Source organism: Panthera leo, chromosome E1 (genome assembly GCF_018350215.1).
Source record: "Panthera leo isolate Ple1 chromosome E1, P.leo_Ple1_pat1.1, whole genome shotgun sequence".
In the NCBI taxonomy this organism is placed as follows: domain Eukaryota; kingdom Metazoa; phylum Chordata; class Mammalia; order Carnivora; family Felidae; genus Panthera; species Panthera leo.
Window position 1 is genome coordinate 14407333 of NC_056692.1, and position 18480 is coordinate 14425812.

At 48.3% G+C, this 18480-nt stretch overlaps 1 protein-coding gene across 14 annotated transcripts in view; it reads right to left on the minus strand.

Moving 5' to 3' along the window:
* The window catches only part of SGSM2 (small G protein signaling modulator 2), a 39074-nt gene extending 21202 nt beyond the window's left edge, over nucleotides 1-17872 (minus strand). For 6 of the 14 annotated variants that reach the window (XM_042914598.1, XM_042914596.1, XM_042914592.1 and 3 more), the window contains exons 1-2: nucleotides 17567-17871; nucleotides 14007-14082 (exon numbers count right to left, since the gene is read on the minus strand). In XM_042914598.1, the coding sequence (XP_042770532.1) occupies nucleotides 14007-14082; nucleotides 17567-17623 (133 nt within the window). In that variant the 5' untranslated portion in view covers nucleotides 17624-17871. Of the gene's footprint in view, nucleotides 1-185; nucleotides 265-494; nucleotides 745-14006; nucleotides 14085-17566 lie in introns of those variants that run through there. The other 8 variants (XM_042914591.1, XM_042914590.1, XM_042914586.1 and 5 more) reach the window with 5 other exon arrangements.
* Nucleotides 17873-18480: the final 608 nt, after the last annotated feature.

Genomic DNA, 18480 nt, shown 5'->3' on the forward strand with positions numbered 1-18480 from the left:
AGACCTCTCCCTGGCAGGAAGGGGAGAGGGCACATTAGAGAGAGGGCCGCAGGCTGTCCAGAGGTGGGTAGAGATGCTATTCTCTCAGGAACAGGGGAACTGAAGCCCCTCAAGTTGACTGTGACTAGTGCTGTTAGAATATGAAGCCTGAGCTTAGGAAACGACCAGTGACCCTGGGCTCTCACCTGGTTTTCGTCTTCATTTTTAGTAACTGGAAGGCAGTCACTGCTGTGCTATAAGGGCTTTGTCTGGCCTGCTCCTGTACTAAAGTCAAGAAGTTGGAGAGAGTCCCTGGGACCAACCTGCAGGCCAGACCCAGTGAGAACACCCCAAGGGAGTGGAAACAAAGCAGGACCCTCCTCCTACTTGTTCCCTTCTGGGCTCTTCCCTGGTTGGGCCTCAGAGGACTTTATTTTACAAGGCACAGCCTTTCCTTCACAGCACGTTCATACATGTATGTGCACATGTGTATGCAGACGTATCTACATATTTACTTGTATGGGGCATGTGAGGGAATCTCTGCTTAAGTGTCCACATACTCTACTCCATGGCTGTCCCCTTGGTCTCTGGAGGTCCTGTGTGGCCCTGTGGTATACAGGTGAGTGAGTCCCAGTCTCTTGGTCCTGGGGCTGCAGCGCCTGTAGGAAAGTGGTGACCGTTTCCCGGGATTGTATGCCCCATTCAGAGTGCTCTGGAGAGAAGCGGCACTGAACACGGCCAGAGTGGCAGCTGGTGGCACCAGTCCTGCAAGGAATCATGTGCCTCAGTGATGTGACTAATTGCTGGCATAATGAGACATTAGCCTTCCCACCTTCCCCAGGAGACTGCAAATGCAGCCAGGCTGAGGAGCCTGGGAATGGCGGGGAGCAGCACTCCCATCCCGCCTGGCCTCACCCACCCTCTCAGGCAGCCTCTGAACACAGGCATTAGGGCTCTCTGGGGTGAGCGGAGGCATTCCTCAGCAATTACTGCAGGTAGAGAAGCCCAAACATCACGCCTAGTACCCTCCTGCTCACCCCACAGCCCATACGTTCCTTCTGTGAAACGCAGGCAAGATGCCAGGCAATGTCTGGGGAAGGAGAAATCCCTCTCAACTCTCTACTTTCCAAGCAAAGTAAATGATCCTCTATGCCAGGTATATCCTAATCCAGTTCCATGGGCTCCTTGGCCAGTGGCTGTTCAAACTACACTTGTTCTTTCCCATTCCCACAGGGCTGTCCACCGCAGAAAGTCAGCACGCGCAATGAAAAATACTGTGTGCAGCATATAGGCAAGATAGTAATATGATGATAGTAACACTAACAATGATCGAGAATTGAGGGTTTGTGGGTGGGCTTCTGGGCCTTCCAAAGACCCCCAAATATTGCATACAAAATTGTTGGTGTGCTCCAGTATGACTAGGTGAGTGCTCTTTGTCTGGATAAAGGATCCAAGATTTTTAGCTTCTAAAAGGAATACATGACCCCCAAAAGTTCTAGAATCCCTGCTCTAAGACTTGGGTTGCGCTGAACCACAGATGGTTCCACTGGCCGAAACTCAGAGATGCAAGAATACTCTCCCTGCCCCACAATGTACAGTGCAACACCACTCAGAACTCGGTTGCAGAGCCATCAGCCACAAGGCCCAATTCTCCTGCTGCCCTCAGTCTCCAGAGAGGGCCTCTCACAGACTGTCAAGCACCCTTTCCCAGCAGAAACCAGCCAGAGGCCCATGTCTCTCCTCTCCTGACTGAAAGCCCAGAGCACCAAGCAGAACTCCAGCTCCTTATTCAGCTTTCTGTCCCAGACTGCCACCATGACCATTCCCTAGGGTGGAGGCCTGTGGCAGGAGATGCCAATCATGGCTCAAGCACCAAGTCAGCTGAACCTCTCCTCCTCCTAAGTGAAGGCTCAGGAGCCCCTGTCCCACTGGGTCGTGATACCACCCACAGCCACTCTGGATCCGCCAGAAGAGGGGTGAGATATCCCTGACAATATCCAGCTCAGTGTACTAATTAATAAAAATCAACACTGGTTTTGGTCATTGGTTGGGGTGGAAAGGTTTGGGTAAATGAATTGAAACAGAGAAACAGACATGATTCAACAAGCATAACCCTCTCACCCCTCACCTTGCTCTTGGAACTTTGGAGTCATGGTGCCCTCTCTACTCTGTCATCCCATACGACTGACAAGAAGGCCCAGGGAACTGCAAGAACTTTGCTGTGGACATTTCCTCTCCCAAAAGGTCTGGTACCATCTACCAAGGGAAAAGCTGGGAATTACAAGCCCAGGCTAGCCCTGGAACTTTCCCTCACCAGCCTCTGATGTGCCAATAAAGTCTATTAAGTTATGGGGCTTAACAAAGGCTAAATGGGCTGGAGAGCCCAAGTGCTAACAGAATCCTAAAGGGCCCCTCCCACAACTCCTTACATACCAATTTAACCATTCCCAGGAGTCCAATTTAGAACAGAGAAGACACGGGTAGATAGAGATGGCAGGGACCCAGGAAGTTACTAAATCTTCTCAGACCTTACTGGGAGGAGAGCTGACTGGCACCACTCCGGTGGAGGTAGGGTGGCACTGTCTATCACCATTGCAAATAACCTCTGACCTTCTTCTGAGAATCTAGCTTACAGATATAACTGCAAGAGTACTTAAGTTACAACAGCAAAAGACTGGAAACTATCCTCATGTCCATCAATGTGGACAGGTTAAGTATACATGGGGCATTCATACAACAGATTATTAAACAACTTTGCAAAAGAATGAGGATGTTTTCTAGGAGCTAACAATGAAAAGTCTCCTAAAGCAAGATGCAGAACACTATGACTGGATACCTTTTCATTACAAAAAGGGTATGTGGGCAGTAAACAAAGAATATAATTTCTTTTATTAGGATAAAAAACTCTGGAAGGATATATAAGAAACAAAAGTGGTAGTGGTTACCTGTGTGGGAACAGGTAAGTGGAGGGAAAGTGGGTAAATGGCGGCAGGAAAAGGAGTAAAGTTTTCACTGTATCTCTTCGGTACAGTTTTGATAAAAAAAAATTTTTTTTTACATTTATTTATTTTTTGAGAGACATAGAGACACAGAGCACAAATTGGGGAGGGGCAGAGAGAGAAGGAGACACAGACTCCAAAGCATCCTCCAGGCTCCGAGCTGTCAGCACAGAGCCTGACGTGGGGCTTGAACTCACAAACCATGAGATCATGACCTAAGCCAAAGTCAGACACCCAACTGACTGAGCCACCCAGGCACACCTGTACAGTTTTGATTTTTGAACCAGGTAACACGTTACCAATTCAGAATAACAACGATTAAACAGGTGACCATCCAACCCAGATACCACGATTCTATCATGAGACGATGTTAGAGACTTTTTCTAGCCTGGATGCGAATCAAAACTCACAAAACTCAGAAAGGCTGGGTCTGTCCATGGGCACCCAGTCCTTCACCAGTTCCCGCAGCATTCCTCCCAATTGGCTTGGTTCCCCACCCCCACAGGAATACCTGGGCTCTGCTTAGGGAAGCCACAAGTGATCTGAGCTGGGCAAGGACCAGAGAAACAATTCAGTGGGCTAGCACAAGCTGAGATGTCACAAGAATGGACTAAAACTGGGGTGCTTAGGTGGCTCAGTTGGTTGAGCGTCCGACTCTTGATTTTGGCTCGGGTTGCGATCTCATGGTTTGTGAGTTCAAGCCCGCATCATCAGGCTTTGTGCTAACAGCACAGAGCCTGCTTGAGATTCTCTCTCCACCTCCCACTGAAAATAAATAAAACATTTAAAAAATTTTTTTAAATGGACTAAAACTATGGCTGTGCAGCACACACAGCAGTGATTGTTGAAGGGTCCTCAGCCAGCCTAGGGAGCCTCAGCAGCAACCCTGGCTATCACATACATACCTATGTTGAAAGTTGTGCTCAGCAGCCCAGAGGCCTGGTAATAGGGGGAGCCACTGAATGGCCTTCAGAGAACTAGGCCAGTTGGCTGAGATACAGGGACACTATATCCAGAGTTAGCACAGCCTAACAGGAAGGCTAAGCCCAAGGCACCGAGCCAAGAAGGGATGGTAATGGGAGGAGCAGGTGTGGAAAGTAACTCCTGCTCCCCCACCTCTGCCGTCTGCCATCTGTGCAACGGGGGAGTTCGGTCGTAGTTGCCATAGAGAACCTAAGCGAGGAAAGTGCAGGGTGGAGCAGCTAGACAGGTGGCTGCTTTGGGTCCTGGAGTTTTGAGGATACTACTTAGAGCAGAATTTTTATTTTTATTTTTTTATTATTATTTTTATTTAAAACAACTTTTTAAAAGTAATCTCTAGGGGCGCCTGGGTGGCTCAGTCGGTTGGGCAGCCGACTTCGGCTCAGGTCATGATCTCGCGGTCCGTGGGTTCGAGCCCCGCGTCAGGCTCTGTGCTGACAGCTCGGAGCCTGGAGCCTGTTTCAGATTCTGTGTCTTCCTCTCTTTGACCCTCCCCCGTTCATGCTCTGTCTCTGTCTCAGAAATAAATAAACGTTAAAAAAAATAATAATTAAAAAAAAAATAAAAGTAATCTCTAGGGGCACCTGGGTGGCTCAGTCGGTTGAGTGTCTGACTTTGGCTCAGGTCATGACCTCACGGTTTGTGGGCTCGAGCCTCACGTTGGGCTTTGCACCATCTCCCTCTCTCTCTGCCCCTCCCCCACTCTCTCTCTCAAAAATAAACATTAAAAACATTTTTTTAATAAAAAATAAAAATAAATAACAGTAATCTATGCCCAACGTGGGGCTCACACTCACAACTGAACTCAAGAGTTTAATGCTGCACCGACTGAGCCAGACAGGCGCTTCAAGAGCAGAATTTTTACGTACTTATTTGTTTGTTTATTTATAATTTTAATTTATTTTTCAATTTTTTCCCCAAGAGTAGAAATTTTAAAAGATGAATGCCTTGGATGGTGGAATCAAGACGGCCAGGAGAGGAGCAGCCTCCCTGCAGATAAAGGAATGGGAGGGATGGGCAGCCTTTTTTAAAATAGGAACTTCTGGGGCACCTGGGTGGCTCAGTCAGTTGAGCATCCAAACTTCAGCTCAGGTCATGATCTCGCAGTTTGTGAGTTCAAGCCTCACATCGGGCTTACTGTTGTCAGTGCAAAGTCAGCTTCAGATCCTCTCTCCCCCTCTCCCCCTCTCTGCCTCTTCCCTGCTTGCACGCATGCACTCTCGCATTCTCTCTCTCTCTCTCTCTCTCTCTCTCTCTCTCTCTCTCTCTCTCGGAAATAAATAAACATTAGGGGTGCCTGGGTGACTCAGTCGGTTGAGCGTCTGACTTTGGTTAAGGTCATGATCTCATAGCTGGTGAGTTCGAGCCCTGCATCGGGCACTGTGCTGACAGCTCAGAGCCTGGAGCCTGCTTCGGATTCTGTGTCTCCCTCTCTCTCTGTCCCTCCCTCTCCCCCACTCACACTCACTCTTTCTCAAAAATAAATAAACATTAAAAAAAAAATTTAAGTAGGAACTTCTTCCAACTGCTAATGGGAGAAGTCAGTGTGTTGTATGTAGCAGATGAAGTGGGAAGAGCAAAAAGGAGAGGCAAGGCATCATCCACCGCTCTCCTTCCCACTTCCCTGGCTGGCTATTTCATCCAGGGATTTGTAACAGTTGCTTCTACCTGGAATGAGCATTTCTATGGTAACTAGAGTACATTTTCTCTCAGCCTGCATTAGTGACGCTGACTGTTTGCTTAGCTTTTGAGGGCAGTCAGCCTTGTTCAACGCCCTGAAACAAGAAAGCAACTCTCCCCTCCAGACTTTCATTAGGAGGAGAAGGCACTGCTCTGATATTCTAGAAAGCAGCAGGTGAGGGAAATGAAATTCCTAACACATACACCTTTCTTCTTTGCCCTGATGGAGATGCAGGGCAGAATCTGAGTGTATAGTGCTCACAATGGCTTCCCACGGACCAGGCCAGCGTTGGCCTCACTCAGTTCAGCAAGGGGTTCACTGTCTCCCGGAGTATCTCTGGCCACCATGAGTCCACTGTTTGGTGCCGTGAGCTACATCTCCATAAGGGCCAACTGTTCCTCAATACCTCACACCACAAGGCTCCTCTCCTAGGTAGGCTACACAGATACACCCATTCCTGGGCAGCACAGGCTTTGGAGCAAGACACATGTGGGTTCAAACTCTGGCTCCTTTCCCTATCTATTTGACTTGGTCCAAACCGCTAAATCTCTCTGGGCTTCAGCAGCAATTAGGGAAAAGAACAGGTCCCATCTCAGTAGGTTTTGAGTGACTACAAGCCACAGGCTATGCAGAGGTGCAAAAGGCTCCTTGCTTTCTTCTCGAGTACACCGAAGGTGATCATGAACATTGGTGCTTTCTTCCCTGCACCTCATGCCCATCCCCTGCCTTCTCTTCTGTCCCTCCAGATGGTCTGGCTATGTTCCTAAGGCCACCTACACACTGGGTTGTCCACCTACACACTGGGTTCCAGCCCCTTTTACCTCTCAAGGACATCATTCAAACAAACATCACTTCTCTTCCCTGTATCTTTAATATTTCCCTATTAGATACTACCCATTTGTACATAAACATAAAAAAAAAAAAAAACCACCTACAACCAATACCACCTCCCTTGGTCCTATATCCCCATTCAGGTATTGAACCATTTAGCTAGTCCCCTTTATGTAAAATTTCTCAGGACAGTTGTCTATACTCACTTTATCTCTTCCTCTTCCCATCCGCTCCCCCTGGTTTTTCAACTTTCTTTTCTTTTCGTTTCTTTTTTTTTAAGTAGGCTTCATGCCCTTCACGCCCAGCATGGAGCCCAACACAAGGCTTAAACTCACGACCCTGAGATCAAAACCTGAGCTGATATCAAGAGTCAGACGCTCAACCAACTGACTGAGCCACCGAGGCACCCCTCCTCCTTTAAAAAAATCATTATGGGGCACCTGGGTAGCTTAGTGGGTTAAGCATCTGACTACAGCTCAGGTCATGATTTCGTGGTTCATGAGTTCGAGCCCTGCATCAGGCTCTCTGCTGTGAGCACAGAGCCACTTAGGATCCTCTGCCCCCTCTATCTGTCCTGCTCATGTGCTCTCTCTCTCTCTCAAAAATAAATAAACATTAAAAAATAATCATTATGGAAAATTCCAAACATATACAAAAGTAAAGAGGACGAAAGAATTAACCCCATGTACCCATCACCTAACCCAAACAATGGTCAAGTCATGACCCATCTTGTTTCAGCTGTATCACCTCCAACCACTTTTTCACTTATCCCCAGATTATTTTGAAGTGAATTTTAAATATTATATATTTTTATCTATAAATATTTCAGTAGGTATCTGTAAAAGATGACTCTTTGAAAAAGATGTATATAATACCTTGATTGTACCTACAAGATTAATAAAAATTTCCTAATATTATAAAGGTTCCCTGATTGAGTTCCTAGAGTTCAAATTTCTCTAATTATCTAGATATTCCTCACAGAATCATGGATTCTCAGATGGAATCCTGGAGAAGGTTCTAGGAGACTTGATGGGGAAGGTTTTAGGGTCACTTTTTTTTTTAAGTTTATTTATTTTGAGAGAGAAAAAGAGACAGAGAGAACAAATGGGAGAGGAGCAGAGAGAGAATCCCAAGCATGCTCTGCACTGCCAGGACACAGCCAGACTTGAGACTCGAACCCACAAACTATGAGATCATAACCAGAGCAAAGATCAAGAGTTGGATGCTTAACCGACTGAGCCACCCAGGCATCACTTTTTTTTTTTTTTTAAATTCAAGTGTAATGTATTTTAGTTTCAGGTGTGCAACACAATGATTCAACATTACTCAGTGCTCAGGATGGTAAGCGTACTCTTAATCCCCTTCACCAATTTCACCCATCCCTGCTCCCTGTAGGATCACTTTCAAGTACAAAGAAGAAAGTTGCTGCGGGTCATTGTGGTGGTGATGGCAACATTTATTGAGCATCTACTGGCTCCATGCTGTGTGCTTTACCTGTGTCACTCCTTTAGTCCTTACACCAATCTTCCAGGGTAGGTTCAGAGTTCTTTGGGGCTGCTGTGGCCAGGGTCACACACTTAGTGTCTCAGCTACTGATCACCACCATATGCCCTCAGCTTTGCTCCAAGACAGGGTGAGAGGAGCCACTTCCCCAGAGGGCCTTCCTTCCTACTGGATTGTTTCCAGATGGAAGGCAGAAGGCAGATATCCTGAGAGTGAGCTGTTGATTCAGTATGGGTGGGAAGAAGAGAAAAGGAATCCCTTTCATTGAAAAGAGACAGACTAAAAACTGCCTGGAGCCTGAATCTCAGAATGTGCTGAAAGTATCTCGGGCTGCAACATCTCAGGTGAAACGCAATCTTTCCACAGCACCTGTTTCTCACCCAGCTCATTAGCATCTCCTTGCCATTCCCCAGAGGAGCTCACCGCAGCCACAGCCGACCTTCCAGGCTAACGAAAGCTGCTTAGCAACAGGGAGCGGGTGGTTAATAAAGCCCTGATGCCGTTCCCAGCTCCATAGGCCCCACCCCTGTCTCCCATTTACAGCTCATCTTTAGCCTGAAGCAACAACCCTCAGGTTGAGGATCTAAAGACCGGTGTGGGGAGAGCCAGGAACCGGGAGACTGAGGGGCAGGGCTGACTTCCCCCTGGGCTCTGATCCCAATGCCTTCTGGGGAGAGGAGACATTGAGAGTCTGAGAACCTGCTGTGCCAGGAACCTCTCTGTAAACCTGCTCTACCCACCAAACTTTAAAATCCAAACTCAGCACCCAATCAGAATAGAGCACACAGAAATACTGTGGAGGCAGCCACACCCAGACATGAAGGAAGGGCAGGTCCAGAGAAATGGTGGCTTCTCTGGTGGTCCAGGGTTGATGCCTGAATTACTTCAGGAAGAGAGCGAATGAGTTCTCTTAAAGCATGTGTATTATTATTTTGAATGCAAAGTTGAAAGGCTAAAGCTGGGACAGTTTGTTTACTTTAACCTTGAGTTTCCCACAAACAAAAGTTAAAAGCACCTTGCCCTTGGGGAGAGGGGGTGGCAGGAGATATCAGACTATACCTGGAGGTTTAAGAAGCCACAGGGAAAACAAGGAGAATTAATTTGATTCAAAAGTCTTTACATTTAAATAAAAATTTCAGGGGCGCCTAGGTGGCTCAGTCGATTAAGCATCTAACTCTTGATTTTGGCTCAGATCATGATCTCGTGGTTCATGGGATCGAGCCCCATGTCAGGCTCCTCACTGATGGACACGAAGCCTGCTTGGGATTCTCTCTCTCTGTCCACTCCCTCGCAATGCATGCTCTCTCTCTTTCTCAAAATAAATAAACTTAAAAATAATAATAATAAAAGTTTCAAAGACCCTATCATGGAACAAAATGCAAACTTGACAAGACTTTTTAAAGACAAAAAGGTGGTACCAGTGGTGGGTTTGGGCTTACTCTCCAAGCCTCAGCCTCTGCCTGTGGGAGTGGGCAGTCACATAGGCCTGATCCTCTGACAGCTGTACTCTGTGGTTGGAGAACAGCACACAGAGAACCACTCCCTGCCAACCAGGGGTTGCCAGCAAAGCTTCCACACAAGATTTCCTCACAAGGTTTCTACCTATAGGAGCCTGACCAGCTTCTGGACAAACAGGTTTAGGAACAACCACAACACACACACGCGCACACGCAAGACACATTTCTTACCAGTCCTGGGAGTCTCCCTCCTCCTGTGGATAATAGGAACAGGGGTCTGGTGCAACTTTCCTGGGTTTGCCCAGGGTCAGGACTCAACTCAGGGATTATTCAATTCCCTTTCTAAGGCTCTCCAGGAAGATTCTGTTTCCAGTTCAAATGTCTCTATTCTAAGGAAGCTCAGAGGAGCTCATCTTGCCGAGGCCTTGCCCTCCTCTGCCGAGAACAGAGGGGCCAGGGCAGAGTAGAGGGGCCCAGGGCCCCAGTACTGTCCAAACTCCAGGAAATGTGGCCATTCTGTGGTTGATCCAGCCTCCACAGCCTCTGCTCTGCTCACCTCTCTCCTCATCTTCCCTGCACTCCAATTCCTTCCAGAACAAAGCTGGATTCTGGACAAGGCCAGGACAATAGCACAACCCAGTCAGTATAAGACTGGATCTACTTTAGACCAGAAATTCATTTCAGAGCATTTGCCCAGGGGTGAAGGAGACCGACATATTAGAATCTCCAAAATGCCAGAAGGGTGGAGTTTTCCATCAATACTTACCTATTCTTCCCTGCCTCTTCCCAAGAATCCCTGATTACGATCCTACTGTGTGATGCATGTAAACGGCTTGCAGACAGGAAAAAAGTTTGATAATCACTGCTTTAAACGTATCTTATTTTGAACCCAAACTGGGATTTACCTCACCACCGAATACCAATTTTGACGAAGCCTAAGGATTCCTTTTCCCTGTGGGCTTGACTTAGCTTTATACAGCTTTATACTTAGCTTGACAGCCCCTACTGCTAGCATTCTCCTCAGTGTATGCACCGAGCCCAAGGCAGGGGCAGCCGACTGGCAGAGGCTCAGAGATGCCTTTTGTTTGGCCCACAGATTTTTTAAAAATGGGAATTAGTTGGGGCACCTGGGTGGCTCAGTTGGTTAAGCGTCTGGCTTCAGTTCGGGTCATGATCTCAAGGTTTGTGGGTTCAAGGCCCACATCGGGCTCCATGCTGGCAGTGTGGAGCCTGCTTGGGACTCTCTCTGTGTCCCTCTCTTTCTGTCCCTCCCTCACACGTGCTTTTTCTCTCTCTCAAAATAAATAAATAAACATAAAGTATATAAAAATGGGAAATAGTTGGGGCACCTGGGTGGCTCAGTCGGTTAAATGTCTGACTTCGGCTCAGGTCATGATCTCACAGTTCGTGGCTTCGAACCCTGCGTCGGGCTCTGTGCTGACAGCTCAGAGTCTGGAGCCTGCTTGGGATTGTGTGTGTGTGTGTGTGTGTCTCTCTCTCTGCCCTTCTCCCACTCACGCTCTGTCTCTCAAAAAGAAATAAACATTAAAAAAATTTTTTTTAGTGGGAATTAGTTATTAGCCTTTAAAAATTGGGGAATTTCAGGGGTGCCTGGGTAGCTCAGTTGGTTAGGCAACCAACTTTGGCTCAGGTCATGATCTCATGTTTCATGAATTCAAGCCCCACACTGGGCTCTGCAGTAACAGCTCAGAGTCTGGAGCCTGCTTTGGATCCTGTGTCTCCCTCTCTCACTGCACCACCCCCACTTGTGTTTCTCTTTCTCTCAAAGATAAATAAATAAACATTAAAAAAATAAAAATTGGGAAATTTCACATAAAAACCCAGACTTCTGTCTTCTCTTAAGAAAAAAACAAAGGCCATGGCAAGCCTGGGCTGGCATTCCTGCAGGAGCTGAATAGTGGCAAGCAATATTCAGTCCACCCCAGTCCCCACCACCACTGCCTGCAGCGTCACACCCAGACAGCTTCTTGTGTGGACCTTTTCCATCTGACTGTAGACATTATTTAAGTTTGCGCTAGCAGACCTAAAGCACCTCCTGAGATCCAGCAGAACGGGGCTCCTCTTGCTCCTGGGCTGACTTTACAATCCTGGAGACTTGGGTTTATTTCATAGACCCTTGCTGTTTCAGTAACCAAAACTGGCTGAAAGGAGAAGCAGCATTCCTTTTGAGGGTAATATCCCTGCCTGCTGGGAAGAGCCCGGGGAGGGGGGTGAGGTGGGGGGGTGGGGAGGCTTCTAGACAAGAGACAAAAGCAAAGCGAAAGCTCCATTGCTTCCTGGGGGCCTCTGCAATGATCACAGGAGAGCTGACAGTTTCTTCTCATCCCAATTGGCCTGAATGTGAGATACCCACAACTTTTCTCTCTGCCTCTCTTTCCCCTATTCCCCCTTGGCCACCCACGTGTGGCGCCCATGCACAAGCTGTTTGCGCTATTTTGTTCTGTTTTCTGTGTTTGTTGAATGTGCTCTGGATAAGGAATTAAGCCATGCATAATTGGGCCACCAGCAAAGCCCTTCTGGTGACAACAACAAATAGTGGCTAATGTTAGGAGCACACAACACAGGTGGAAAGGAGTAGGGGTCTAATATTCTTCAAAGCCACTTACTGAAAGACTACCATGCTTCTCCCCTAACATAGGTTCTGCCTGAGAAAGGTGAGATTAGATTGTTCCTTGTAACCCTGAGAATCATAACATATCTCAAAGAACCAGGAAACACCCAAAGGGAGGTGTTGGGAACTGAAATCCTGCAAACCTAGTTTCATCCTCAACATCCAAAGGAGAAGGAAAGACAGACATTTCCTGAGCTCTTCCAATGCTAGAAATGTTCTCATGCATCATCTCAATCCCTCCAAAAATTCCTTGAGGTAGGAATCACCACCCTTTTTTAGGAAAGCAAACTAAGGGTGACGGAAGTTAAGAAACTTGTCCAAGATAACTTAGCAGAGCACCAAGATTCACTTGCATCAGTGTGTCACTCAGGCTAGGTCCACAGGCCATCTCTTCCCGATAGCTCTCCCTTATCTCTCGGCTTTTATTTTCTCCACACCTTTATCATACAGGATATATTTATGTGTGCACGTGTCTTCTGTCCCCAAAGAATGTAAGCCCTTGGGGCAGAGACTCTGTCCATCTTGTGACTGCTGTTTCCCTATGCGGAAACAGGATCTAGCACATGGTGGACCCACAGCATTTGTTGCTGGACTGATGGTAGGCAGCTTTATATGCCTCACCATGCTACTGTCTGCTCCTTTCACTCCGAAACACACAGCCTCTCTTCACAAATTCCCAACACCAATCTCAGAAGCCAAGGAAAACAACACAGAGATGGCAAACTGTTCTTTAGAAAGGGAGTTGAGGGGCGCCTGGGTGGCTCAGTCGGTTAAGCGGCCGACTTCAGCTTGGGTCATGATCTCGCGGTCCGTGAGTTCAAGCCCCGCGTCGGGCTCTGTGCTGACAGCTCAGAGCCTGGAGCCTGTTTCAGATTCTGCGTCTCCCTCTCTCTGACCCTCCCCCGTTCATGCTCTGTCTCTCTCTGTCTCAAAAATAAACGTTAAAAAAAAATTAAAAAAAAAAAAAAAAAAAGAAAGGGAGTTGAAAGGAAGATAAAAATCCTGGAAATCCAAGAAAACTCTATTGTGTATAGAGACTAGCTTGCCTCTGTAAAGGCAGAAGTCTTCAGGAGAGGAGGAAGTGATGGTTTATTACCAACATTCTCCCTTTTAAGGTGGGAAAGCTTTGGGTTTCCCTCCTGTTGTAGCTCATGCTGTTTTGCCCCCAATCCAGGGTCTGGAGAACTGAGAATGCCAGAGCAACACAAGTGGGATTAGTTAGAAAGTTGAGGGGCGCCTGGGTGGCTCAGTTGGTTGAGCGTCCGACTTCATCTCAGGTCATGATCTCGCAGTTTGTGAGTTGGAGCCCGCATTGGGCTCTGTGCTGACAGCTCAGAGCCTGGAGCCTGCTTCGGGTTCTGTGTCTCCCTCTCTCTCTGTCCCTCTCCCCCTCACGTTCTGTCTCTTTCTCTCAAAAATAAATAAAGGTTAAAAAACTTTTTTTTAAATAAAAAAGAAAGTAGATGTGGCACAGAAAGCATTCCGAAACACAAACCCTTCCCCAAAGTTAAACATAAACCAGAGCAGCAGTTCCCAGACCAGAATCACCTAGGTCAGTGGTTCTCAAGGCGTGGTCCCTGGACCAGCAGCTCAGAACCATGTGTGAACTTGTCAGAAATGCCAATTCTCAGGCCCACCCCAGACCTATCAGAATCAGAAATTCCAGGGTTGGGACCCAGGAATCTGTGTTTTAACAAGTTCTTTGGGTGACTCACATGCATACTAAAGACCAAAGGAACTAAATACATATACAAATCCTTTGGCCCTGGAGATCCTAATTCAGTAGGTTGGGGACAGGGCCCAGGGACAGCACAAGTACTTCACAGCTGATTCTAATTTGTAGCCACATTTGAAAACTACTAAACCTGAGCACTCCTCTTTCCCTGGCCCCAGGACAGTGTCCTCAGTTCTAAACCCTCTTCCCACTGCCCCCAGTCACTCACCACACAGAGCAATGATGTGGCTGCTATCTTCATGCACAAACTTCCTGGTGACAGCTTCCTCCATGATTTGCTTCACCTGTGGACAAACGGGCAGCATCTTACTGATTTTTCTGATCAAAGGGTTGTGGGCAAGTAAATAGCTTGGCTCCGCTCTCCTGGTCTATCTCCTACTCTACTTGCAGATTAGATAGTAAATAGGGATGGGAGAGGTGGGGAAGCCAAGTGTCTTCTTGGAAAGGCAACCAGGAAGAGAGATGTCATCCACCAAGCAATCAGTGCAGATGTTCCAGTCCAGGAGGAAGTGCCTTACTGTGGAGAAGACGGACAGGATGCCATTTGCTCATGTGTACTTAGCTGGAGAAGAGCTTTTGGACACGCTGTCTGTTAGGAACAAACTAGCTCATTATAGGCTGTAGATAAACAACCTGCCCCTCATTTACTCCATCTTCTTCAACGTTCACCCAGGCCTCAGAGACACTCTCCACATGCTTGCAAGCCCAGCCTTCTTTCTGTCTAGATAGAACCCTGATGTTTTGGGTTCCTACATGGATATAAAAGTTTCCAAATACCTTGTAAGATGAGCAGTTACATCTGTCTTTAAGAAAGCCCTTTTTAAAAAGCACATACACACAACTTTTTATTGATGTACATAAAACTACAGAAAAGGGTGTATGTCATAATTACACAGCCTGATGGATTTTCACAAGCTGAATCCACCTGTGAAACCAGCATCCAGATGGAAGAGACAGAACATGTGACCAGCACCCCTGAACACCTCCCACTGTCATGTTTCCTTCCACTCACTACTCTCCTCAGGGACATGTGCTATCCTGACTTCTAACAGCATAGAGTCTCTTTATGGGTTTTCATACTGTTGATAGATGAAATCACTGTGTGTAGTGTTTTGTGACTGGATTTCTTTATAGGTTATGTGTTCACATTGTATGTACTTGTGGATTGTTCATTCTCCATTATGTTAACACACAATGAACTGTACGTAGGTAGTTTCCAATTTGGGTCTGTCATGAATAGCGCTACTATGAACATTAAAAATATGTTTTTTAGTAAACGTAGGTGCTCATTTTTTGCATTTATATTTCCAGACAAGGAATTTCTGATATGTATATTCCACTTCACTAGATTTTGCCAAATAGCTCTCCAAAGTGGTTGTACCAATTTACACTCCCATCAGCAATGTATGAGGTTTTAGTTGCTCCCAACATCGAAGTCAAGCACTTTTGATGTCCTGGCGGAATTTGCCAAGAAACAGATACTAATACTGGAGATTAGAGAGATGGATTACCTCAACCCCACTGTAAAATCTTATATGAAGTAAGCTCCGGGCAGAGTGTGTCTTTGTCATTCTTTGGACAAGGGATACAGTGTTCCGATGCTGCCCTTGCTCCCAAGACCCTCGCTGAGGACTGTACAGTTTGGAGAGTGGTAAAGCTTCTAAAGCCTGCAGAGGAGGTAGGGAGGACATGGAGGCTTCTCCCTATTGAAACTGCTCACAATTAGCAGTTAGGTAGAGGGGAATCAGATTGATCCTGCACTCTAAATTGTTAAAAGCTTCCTAGGTTACTTGCCAAGCGGTGTTTGTATTAAACAGAGCATAAAGTCACAGTTTAAAGACCTGCGGGCATCTGAAACAGGCCGGTGGGGCAGATTTGGGGGTTAGAAGGACATACAGATGACTCTAGAATTATATCAGAAATTCTGTATTGAAAGTCCAGCCTTGCCTACAATTATCCCCACTTCCTCTACTTGCGGAAGAGGAAGGATATATTTCTCTCTAAATCAAGTGCTAAAGGGAGAAGGGAACTAAGAATTCAGAGCAGGTTAAACTTTGTCAGGTAATATACATAGCTGTGGCATATTCTGGGCATTTCTCATATTTGTTTAGGAATCATTCTTAGAGCAGTATAAAAAGCCTTCTAAGTATTGAAAAAAAGAATCATGGTATCAGAAATCTTTCCTACGTCCCTGACCAACTCTAAATTTGGAGCACAGCAACAATCCTAGCACATCCATCCATGGTTTAGGTATGGCTACTTTTTTCTTCTTGTTTATACTGTTCATACGAGCCTCTGTCACTAGACTGCTTGTTTCCCGAGGATAATCACTATGACGTGGGATTGCCCTTTTGCTTGGAGAGACCAGGGTTTAGTTGAAATGCTGATTTGATGTACTCCTGACCTAAAATGCTTTCTTGGCCACTTCACACAAAAGTGGTGAGGCAGCTTCTCACACACAGCTGGAAAGGTGAGGACTTTGACTACTTTGCCAACAAGAGGGAAAGGCACAAATAAATGTTAGGTAGGGCACAGTAGCCAGGCCACAGTTAATGCAGGAGAACCATCTAGGGCCTTCCAGGAGTTTATGAGAACACATAGTCTTCTCCAATCCTGAAATTCTAGGAAGAGGTAAAGGAACCATTATGACAAACTTTAATATATGAGATACATATCATCATCCTTCTTTCAGAGATGAATAAAATAAGACTCAGGTTAAGTAACTTCTTCAAGTCACACAGAGTTAGGTCCAGAGTGTTCCAAGGTTACACATCCCTACAGATCTTGCAGTCTCTAAAATCAGTAGATTTATTTACCAAATACTCATTGAATGTCTACTGTGTGCCAGGTCCTGGATACAGAATAGTGGACAAAACAGACTGGTTTCCTGCCCTCATGGAGTTTGCACATCTGGTAGAAGACAGCCACAAGCCACAAAGGTAGTTAGTTGCAAGGAGTTCATGGTTCCCGAGGCCTAATCCATTCTAATCCATACTGCAGGTTTGAGCTCTCCAGCTCTCATGTGCGGTGAGTCATTCATATGGGTACCCGCCCCCCCCCCCCCCCCAACCAACACGATGAAACTGAAATGGGCTTTAGGGCAGGGTCAAGGTAAAGGACGTTAGTAGAGGGGAGAGCTTTTTTCTCTTTCTGACGTTTGGGGTGGGGCGGGAATCCTTAAACGGGGAAAAAAATCTTGAGTCTTAAAAAAAGCATTCTCAACCTCCCCCCCCCCCCCCACCATGGTCTCTGGGTAGGGAGGTGGGCGTGGAGAAGCAGCGAGGTGTGCGACGAACCTCCTGCAGCCGCGATTCAGTTCCCAGAGGGATCCCTGAATCTTGGGTGTAGGGCAAACCAGAGCTAAGCCCCCAAACCACGCGTTTAGCGCTGAGGCCCTCGCGGGGCCCCGCCCCTGCCCATTCGGCTTGGGCAATGAAAGGGCAGCACCACTTCTCCAGAAATCGCCACCACCCCTCCCCCGACCTTGGTCTCCCAGCGCTGTTGCCGTCACAGGGCGGGGAACTGCGGGATCGCGGAGCAAACAAGCGCCGGAGCGCCGGCCTGCCTCCTCGGACGGAGGGGTGCTGCCCCAGATCCGGGAGAGAGCCGGTAGCCGCAGCCAGTCCAGGACCCCGCCCCCGCCCGGCCCAGACCCGCGGGCGCTGGTGCCGGGGGGTGGGGGGGGGGGGTACGGACCTTTACGCGTCCCCCTCGCCGGGCAGCGCGGGCAGGGACGTGAGTCTCCGGGGGTCTTTGCTCCTACTTTACCTCCTTCTTTACGTTCCACAGCAGTTTCTCTTTGACTGCGTCCTCCGCGCTGCCCATGGTGTGGCGGGTGGCAGAGAGGCAACGCCGAGCTGTCCCCCAAGCCCCCCGTGCGCCCTCGCCTCCTCCGCGCCTCTCCGCTCAGCGCCCCACGCGCAAGGCGGAGCCCCGGTCCGCCGCGCTCCCCGCCCGCCGCCACCACCGCCGCAGCCACTGCCCCGTGCTGGGCTCCGCAGCCATCTTCCGAGCCCCGCACAGACGTCAGGAGGCTGGCCCGGCCCCTTCCCACTGTCGGGGGCGGGGGGGGGGGGGTGCGCTCAGCGACGGGGGGGTCGGGGCGGGGGTGAGGCTGCGCGCGCCCGGGGGCGGTGGGCCCCCGGGCGCGCGCCTAGCTGGCCGCTGTCATGGCAACGCGCCCGCTCCCGCCCCGAGGGCGCGAACCCTCATTGTGAGCTCCCGCAGCCAGTTCCGCGCCGCACTGCGCGCGGTAGCTGGCGCGCTCTGGACCCCGTGGCTGAGGGAAAGTCACTCGCATCGGAGCTGGCCTCAACCCAGCTAGACGCTCCCTGATTTCTACCCACTCGTTTTCCCGACGGGGAGGGCCGGGCCATTCGCTCCTCGAGTCTGGCTCTCTAGGAAACTAGCGTTAGTCTCCTGGCTCAAAGGCCAGAGCTCCATCATTCCTCTAAATCCCCCTGCCAGCCGGTGGCCCTCAGTTGCAAGACTTGTGGGAAGAGGAGCTGGAGCACAGTCACCCCGAGATTGAAGAGGCTGAGGTGCCTGTGAGGGCTCGTCTGTCAAGGCCAGTTCTCCCTGTCTGGTACCGTCCTGCCTTCAGCTCTGTTGGAGCGGGGGGCGCGGGTTGGGATAACGGTGATCAGCGGGAACTTGTACGGAGCCTTCCACGCGATTTTCCT